The 8,933-nt window shown below is 35.5% G+C and overlaps 1 protein-coding gene across 2 annotated transcripts in view; it reads right to left on the bottom strand.

Annotated features, from left to right (window-relative positions):
• Positions 1-1,282: 1,282 nt before the first annotated feature.
• eva1ba (eva-1 homolog Ba (C. elegans)) overlaps positions 1,283-8,933 on the bottom strand; it is a 12,178-nt gene continuing 4,527 nt past the window's right edge. The window contains exons 2-4 of one of the 2 annotated variants that reach the window (XM_016508093.1): positions 4,210-4,322; positions 2,010-2,102; positions 1,283-1,905 (exon numbers count right to left, since the gene is read on the bottom strand). In XM_016508093.1, the coding sequence (XP_016363579.1) occupies positions 1,472-1,905; positions 2,010-2,076 (501 nt within the window). In that variant the 5' untranslated portion in view covers positions 2,077-2,102; positions 4,210-4,322 and the 3' untranslated portion in view covers positions 1,283-1,471. Of the gene's footprint in view, positions 1,906-2,009; positions 2,103-4,209; positions 5,748-8,933 lie in introns of those variants that run through there. The other variant, XM_016508094.1, reaches the window with a different exon arrangement.

An 8,933-nucleotide genomic window follows, 5' to 3' on the forward strand; every position in this document is an offset into this window, starting at 1 on the left:
ATTGTAAATGACTGATGGCATAGCCAAAACAACCATGAAATTTATTGTAAAATATATAAAGATCTGACTAATTTGGTATTTGTTACTGATATATTCTGATGGCTCTGTGGGTTTTATCATAGATGATTGGCAAATCAACCCTTGATTGTTTTAAACTGCATCTGCTGATTGGTATAACCATGTTACTCGGGACTCAGAGCAGGACCCATGTTGAGCAGGATGTTTTTTGGCTTTATTTAGGAATGCACAATATATATTGGAACCATATCAGTAATTAGTCGATATTAGACATTTTTTTAATTTTAAAATGTATCAATACTGGGCAATATTGGATTTTTCTGCTCATTTCAAAATCCACTTTTTTTAATTAGCATTTTACCATAATCCAACTCACAAAATGAATCTTAAAATAATATTGCAAGTAAGTGAAGTAAGTTTCATATCATACATTTTAATGTTGTGATGCCTGTTTCACACTGTAGCATTAAAAACAATTGAATTTAGCGTTTTAAAATGTATTTAGACAAATTAGTATAAATCATGAAAATAATTCTCTCATCTGCATCGAATTTTAATTCCTGTTCTGTTCATTTCTGTTCAAAAGTTTGGGATCAGCAAGATTTTTAATGTTTTTTAAAGAAGTATCATTTGCTCAGCAAGGCTGCATTTATTTGATCAAAAATAGAGGAAAAAAACAGTAATATCATGAAATATTATTACAATTTAAAACAACAGTTTTCTATTTTATTATACTTTAAAATATAATTTATTCCTGTGATGCAAAGCTGAATTTTCATCATCCATTACTCCAGTCTTCAGTGTCACATGATCCTTCAGAAATCATTCTGATTTATTATCAATGTTGTAAACATGTGCTGCTTAATATTTATTTATTTCTTTTATTGGAACTTGTGATACTTTTTTAGCATTCTTTGATAAATAAAAAGTTAAAAAGAACAGCATGTTCAAAATGGAAATCTTTTCTAACAATATGTCTTTCCTATCAGTTTAACACATCCTTACTGAATAAAAGCATTCATTTCTTTAAATTCTTAAAAAAAAAAACGAATCCCAAACTTTTGAACAGCAGTGTATATTGCCATGTAGCTTTATAATCTATGAGTTACTGCATGATTTGACAGAGGACTTAAAAATAGTACAAAAATATCAAGAAACACATCTACACACAAATGGTGCAAGAGTGCATTTGCTTTCAGTGAGCTTCTAATAATCACCTACAATATACAAATACTTTTTAAACATCAATTCAGACGGCAAAGTCTAAGATGATTTTTTTTAATAAGCACCATGACTTAGGAACTGATAGCAACTTGCCCGGTCCAAATGTTGCATACAGAACAGCTGTACCCGTGGTCTGTAGGATTACAATAACATATGAAAAAAATTGCAAACGCTGTCCATTAACAGTCTTTCAAAGTACTGCACTCAGCCAGCGAAATGTCCAGGAGTGTTAGTAGTAGTGCACTCTTCCAATAGTGCCCGTCCCTGTTCCCAGGATGTCCGGCTGTCCGTTTCTCCAGATTTCCCTGATGATCCTCTCCCTTTCCTCCAATCGCTGTGCCCGCTCCAGCTCCTCGGCTGAGGTGAACACGTTCCTGCTCAGTGTCCCGTCCGGCGTGATGAGATGGTTGCTCATGGGGATCTCTGTGGTGCTGTGCCGGATGGAGGAGTCCAGGCCTCCTGCATCTTCCTCCTCCTCATCATCGCTCTCCTCGTCTTCCTCCTCCTCCTCACTATAGTCTTTCAGCTGTTTTTTCTCCGGCGTGGGGGGCGCCGTAGTGGTCCGAGGCTTGCAGGAAATGCGGATGACCAGGAGGCAGAGAGTGAGCACCAGGCCAAAACAGACGCCGATGACAAAGTAAAGGCCAAAACTCTCTGGATTGGCTGGATAGATAGAAACAAGTCTAGTTTAGTCACTGGAACATATTCATATGAGTTTGCTGTTCTTTTAACCTGAGTTGCATGTTAAACATGGAAAAAGCACTGACCTTTAATGTGAGCATAAGCAGCAATAGTGTTGCTCAAGAAATCCATCTCTTTCCTTTTCACATTCATCCTGGCTTTGTACTGTGTTTTCTAACCTACAGGATAAAAAATTTAAAATACTTTTGATAAAGGTGATTGGTGCTTGTTTTCAGCACATGCTTAAGTGTGACTGCTAAGTGTTTTTTAGGGCATTGCTAATGTGTTCTGGGTGGTTTCTGACTGTCCTAAAAACACTGCAAAATTCATATTTTTGTAATCAGCATTTTTTATTTTATTTTATTGTTTTTATTAATTGATTAATTTATTTTGCTGTATGAAGCTAGAAAATCACAAAAAAGAGGCAATTAACAAGATGCAACATTTTGTTATAGACTAATATTTTTTTTATAGATCCTTACAGTTCTATTTTTAAGGCAAAATTTTTAGAGGTGAAATTAGCTGTATATGTTTAGATTATAAAATAACAGTACGTTTTCAAATAAAGAATACATTCAAAAATTTTAAATTAAAAAATGTAAAAATTAAATCAGCTAATTTAATTTTATTCTAATAATTTTTTATTCTAAAATTTTAAAGGTGAAATTAGCTGTAAATATTTATATTATTTATATTATAAAATTGAGTAAGTTTTCAAATAAAGAATACATTCAGAATTTAAGAAAAATGTTAAATCTAAAAATCAAAAATTCAAATAAATTAATAAATAAATGCAAGAATTTCAAAACAAGGCCAAAAGTCTTTTTTCAAAAGGGTTTTTTTTTAATTTTTTTTTTTATCAAAAACAGTTTTGTTTTTAAAGGCAACATTTTTAGAGGTGAAATTAGCTGTAAATATTTATATTGTAAAATCACGGGTACGTTTTTAAATAAAGAATAAATTCTAAATTCTAAATTTTAAAATAAAAAATATAAAAATTCAACAATGAATGAATGAATGAATGAATGAATTTCAGGCCAAACAAAAACTAGGCCAAAGGCTTCTGTGTTCCAAAAGAAAAAGTAACAGACTAGTCAAGTCATTGAGCTTTTCTTCTCAAATTCTCTGGCACTGTGAAGCACAGCATAGACTCACTATATATAACTATTCAGTAAAAACATCCTGAAGTCTACAACCCATCCCTGCGAGCTCCTGTTGTGAGGTTGAAAGGTCAGTATTGCCAAGAGCTAGTGGGGCCTATTTCCCTTACAAATCTCCACCTAATGGTGTGTAGCCAGTAGTCCGATTCTTTTGTATCTGAATAAAGGACATGATTCAATACTGTTCCCTAATGACGTCCGTTCAAATACATCTCCAGCCTTTTCCTTTCCTGCTTTGTTTGCGTCCGTAGTGTATTTCCTCTCTGACTCTTTTCCCTTCTAACTGTGAACTCCCAAGGAAGATTCATATTTCCAAAGACCAACAAATACAGCCACACCCTCGCTTGCATACAGTATGAGGGCAAGAGTTTGAGGTTATATTTATAACCCCAAACAAACATATCCTCCCTATGACAGTATGACAGTTCTGTGCCTGGTTCTCATCTCAATCCACAACGCGTTGCAGGCGCCACAGAAATCGTGGAGAACTGGGGTCATGTTCGTCTGCCGGATCTTGCCACACTTCCTGTGTCCCCCACTCCTCTTTTTTATCCCGTCCACTACAGTCACACAGAACTTCCTGCTGACTTTGGCTTTTCTCACTCACTATTGTTTTCTGTCTGTGACATCATTGCTGTACACATAATGTTTAAGTATGCAAACTCAGTGATTTAAATGGGCTTAAATGACTAAGTAATTACACATTATCACAACATTTACAATTTGGCCTTACAAAAAGGAACTTTTAAAGGCACAGTTTACCCCAAAACAGACCTATATGACTTTCTTAATTGGAACGCAAAAGATGTTAGTTTGAATGTTAACACTACGTACAATGAAAAAATATAGTAACCAGAGGCATTCAAGCACCATAAAAATGGCTCATTTGCTATATTCCAAATCTTCTGCCATCATATGATAGCTTTGTGTTTAACTGTTTTTCACTGAAAATCCTAATATCTTTTAAGTACCTCTTTTAATATTCAATAAAAGAAAAAGCCAGTTCTAAAACATCAATTAAAATGTGATCATTATGAAATTATAAACAGTTATTTACTAGAATGTAAAAAGCATACCTTCCCAAATAAAACAGAAGTAGCCTAGAAATAAATGCATTGAAATTTACCATATAATGCAATCAGTTCCTCCTCATGGTGCACCTCATGGTTTTTTTTTAGATGGATCAAGCTTCTCACTCTGGTTATGGCCTTGTGTCCTCAGAATATCTTGGGTCTTCGTCTACACAACGACAAAAGCAAATACACACAGAGAGAGAGAGATGCACACCCTTGTCAGACCACATCACATCTAAAATCACTGAGGCATCTGCAGTGCAAACAAATGTAAGGAGCCAGATTGCGCTGTGCACACAGGAAGTCAGCTTGAGATCTAACAGCCTAAAACAGATTCACATTTCATCTATGAAAATGCAATAAATCATATTCCAGATAGGAATCCACTACATGATGGAGTCGTCGTTCTCAAACTTAGCAGGAGTGAACTGAATTAGAAAATTAAATCACAGCGTGAACCGGCTGAACAGAAGCATCATGAATAAATATTTCAATATTAACCTGTGTTCATTTTTGTCAGCTTTCTTCATATGTTACACAGTACTAGCCTAAATTATTCAGTTTGTGCCAGTTATAAAGCTATGCTTCCAGACATCTGAAATATTTCATAGGCAGATGGTGTGAAAAAAATTGCAGAAGCAGGAGGTTTCTTTCAGAGTTGGTTTAGTAAAGCCCCTTTGCTTTGCAGTGCCGATTTGGATCTAGCTGACTCTTGGAAGCTCGTAACGTGTATAGAAACCACAGCCAGTGATCATTACAAATTTTGACCCACATGGCAAACCCAGGAATGACCCAGAAGAGAGACAGTATGAACATATTTCACTTGGAAGCTGGATCAAAATGCATGTTCTTGTTGGGTTCCTGTTTGAATTACTGCAGTGGCTGATCCAGAAAGTCTATAACACAGATGCACTAATAGAAATTACAATAATCTAATTACACAAAAATACACAAAACACCAGAAAATGTAGAAATATTAACTTAGTAAAGTAATAATCTCCAGAAAAATGTTCACCCTACTAGCTCTGTTTAACTCTTCACAGTGGAGTCTACTGGCAGCTGGAGACAAGTCTATCTAAACACCTATTAACCTGCCATGTTGTTTTGTTTGTGTTTTGTTTTACCCTGAGGAGGAAATTATTTGCAGGCCTCCTGCCCTCATGCGATCCTGTCACTCCAACATCAGCGGTTTTCTTTCTCTGACCTCATGTTCTGCTCCAAAGCAGATGTTGCATTTAAACTTGACAAAGCAAAGGGGAAAATACCAATCTATGTTCTGACGTCTGGGGACATTAGTAAGGCTCGGAGAACATAATTTATTCGTTTGAGCTAACTATAGGCACATGGTCAAAGTTTAAATGTTTAAATGTACAGTTAGGGGCTCTTTCTACCTGATCTGACCCTTAAAAATATATCTTGTTGGTGCAACCCCATGTGGTCAGGTTCCTAGAGTCTTACTAAATAATATTTTAACTTGGAAAAATAACTTTAATATTTTATAGTAATGTATCTATTAATATAAATTACAAGTCCAGAGACTGTCATATCTGGTGATAATTCTTGTCTTTTTCACAATAAGACGACCACAGCAGGGCTCTACGCTTACTTTTCTTAAAAAATTTAGGAGCATGTTCAAAATTTTAGGAGCACCTTCTAATCAATAATCCAAAATTTTTGTCAAATTCTTAAAAAATATATATTTTATAAGCTGTTTAAAAAATTGTAATTAAAACGACAGAATAAGAACAAGTAGAATAAGAAATATAAGTTACCAATCAAATGAAATCAGTATTAACAAAATTAATTTGTAGAGGTGGCACAGAAGAACACAAAAGTGGCTTGGTGTACTTTCAGACATTTAATGAGGCTCAGAGGTGGCACGGCTCTGCTGTGTCTTTGTTTTAAACTATTTTCGATGAAATAGAGCAAAATCAGACAATAGTGTGATAGTCAGACAAAGTCACTTAATATTAACTTCTTGTTTATTGAATTGTATTGTATTAAATCAGTATCACATTTACAAACTCCCTTAAAAATCATTAAAAGCTGGCACTCGTCTTAGTTCATCGCGATCTCACATTTATAATCAACGAAGCTCTCTACACTGCGCAATGAATCTCTTATTTACACCCTGTCTACACTTTGCTTATGAAAGGATTCGTGAGATATGTCTGTGATACATTACTCAACGCTGCAAAAACACGTAGAAACCTTTGAACCTCCCCTGAGTGCAATCACAAGTATGATGATGATCGGGTCAGTCGCACTGGTGCTCCTAAAAAAAATTTCATAGTCGCAAGCAGTAGTTTTGGTCACACTGTAGAGCCCTGCACAGTAGCATTTCCTTCCCCTAGATCAGTCTCCATCTGACAGGAAAAATTGAGACCTAGTGCAAATACCTAAACAGCACCCCCTGATTTCTTTCTCTGTTTTTCTCATTAAGTTGTCTGTCCAAATAAAGAGTGTAAGTGGATGATTTGTGTGGGACAAAGTGACAGGCCAAAGATCTCTGGAGCGATTCCTTTTTCTGTTAATTGTTAAACAGAAGCTTCAGTCTTGACCGTCGAGGGACGCATCGGTCAAAAACAACCTGACTGAACGACTCCCTTATTGTAAAGCACTAAAAAAATATCATAACAAAGCATGAACGGAATTTACTCCATGACTTTCAAGGCAATAATTGAATTCACTAATATCAAAAGAAAAACATAATCCGAGCAGCCAGCGCAGCCTTTTCGTTCATATGACACACCACCAGCCAAAACAAGCAAATGGATATTTTTGATACAAGAAATGTTCTCTGAGCCACTGGAATTTACTGCCACAGTGGTTGAACCACTTGTGGTCTTCTTGGCAAAGGGCTCGGTGACTGATACAGAACTTTAAATCTAAATATAATTGGGTTTCTTTGTCTCACTAAACTATTCCCAAACTGTGGACAGGCTGGAGGAGGTAATCTCAATATACAAACTACTCTTAATGACGACTTTATTCTGTCAGCCTCAGTAGAAAACAACTTTATCATGACTAGACTAGTGTCTGTTCTCCTAAAATGTCCTTTTAAGATGAAAAGTTCACTTCAAAAATGAAGAAAGAAAATGTTTTCCTCTTATCCCATAAACAGCTATGTTGGAAAAAGGAGTGAGGGGGGTAAAATGTGTCCCTGAAAGCACATTTGAAACTTTGAAACATTGCTTTTATCATCATTTTTGCATTTGGCGGAACGCTACTATCCTAACATCCTTTTTTCCATAAACAACCATCCAAAAGCGTTGTAAAAGTGCTGACTGTGCAATCTCTCAGCCAACACCAAGCCCCTTGGGTCTCATTTTCTCCCATCAGGCAGATTTACCTGAACACCAGCCATGTCCAGAATTGTCTCAACAAATCAAAGTTAGAAGCTCAATGTAACTTCCAAAACCTCAGAGGTGAGGGTAACTGTCCAACTAGTGAACTTGGACACATTTCTACTGGCTGTGTTGCCTGTAAAACTGCTCAGGAGGGTTGCATGGTAAAAGCATTTGCTATGTGAATTATCTTGAGCTCCTTTACAGGCCTGGACCTCACCGTGACATTTCCAAAACAGTGTAGAGTGTCTTTCTTTCTTGTTTCTCTTGACAGAGAATCGAGCAGATTAAGCCGTGTAACTCATTTGGACTGTGTTTCCTGCCAGTAGCTCTTACTGAGGGGGATATTTAATTTGGAGCCAAGTCAGACATGTGGTTGCCATCAGATTCTTGACCCCTGCACCTAACGTGGAGTTGACCCTAAAGACGCATGCCAGCCGAGAAAGACGATACTAAACGAACACCACACAACCTCCTTTCTTGAATTTCCTCAAATGCACAAATCTTCCCCCATTAAGGAATGTTATTTTTCTAACAAATATTCTAAACGGTATGCACACTTACTTAAGATGAAGACTCATATAAATAGCCTAATATTATACAACAGTGACATTTATAATGTTACAAAAGATCTATATATCAAATAAATTATGTTCTTTTGAACTTTTTATTCATCAAAGAATCCTTAAAAAAAGTATTTCCACAACAATATTAAGCAGCATAACTGTTTCAACATTGATAACAATAAGAAACTATTCTTGAGCACCAAACCAGCATATTGAATGACAGTGTTTGGGGTAATGCATTACAAGTAACGTGAGTTACGTAATCAGATTACTTTTTTTAAGTAACTTGTAAAATAACGCATTACTTTTTAATGTAGAAGGAAATATCCGAGTTACTTTTTCAAATAAGTAACACCAGTTACTTTGTTTCCCATGTCTTGACTGACAGCTCTCATGTTGCCAAGTTGAGAGAAATCGGGAACAAGTTCAGAGGCATTGTGTGTGTGCTGTTTGACCATGATACTTACTGTAAGTATAAAGACTAAATAGGAACATGTATTTATTCATCTCACCTGCACAAAAACAGATTCGGTATGAAAAATCTAAATGAATAAATGCAAACTCAGAATATTATACAAATCTGCAATAATTAAACATGTTAAATAAGACAAATTTCTTTTATGTATTTAACCCCATTTTATTAACCAATGTCTTTGCTACTGACCTTCGATGAACCAATTCAACCATGCTAAGCAAAAACGACACATTTGTGTTATTGCTGAATAGTGTTGAACTTTCTTCTCCTGTGTAAAATTCTTCATGCAGTTTGTTTGAGCTGCACCATCTACTGTACAGACGTGAATTTACATCACTTATTTTACATCACTTTTGTTACATTCGTAAAATAAGAACTTTTTATATATA

Source organism: Sinocyclocheilus anshuiensis, unplaced genomic scaffold (genome assembly GCF_001515605.1).
Source record: "Sinocyclocheilus anshuiensis isolate Anshui unplaced genomic scaffold, SAMN03320099.WGS_v1.1 scaffold702, whole genome shotgun sequence".
NCBI lineage: Eukaryota > Metazoa > Chordata > Actinopteri > Cypriniformes > Cyprinidae > Sinocyclocheilus > Sinocyclocheilus anshuiensis.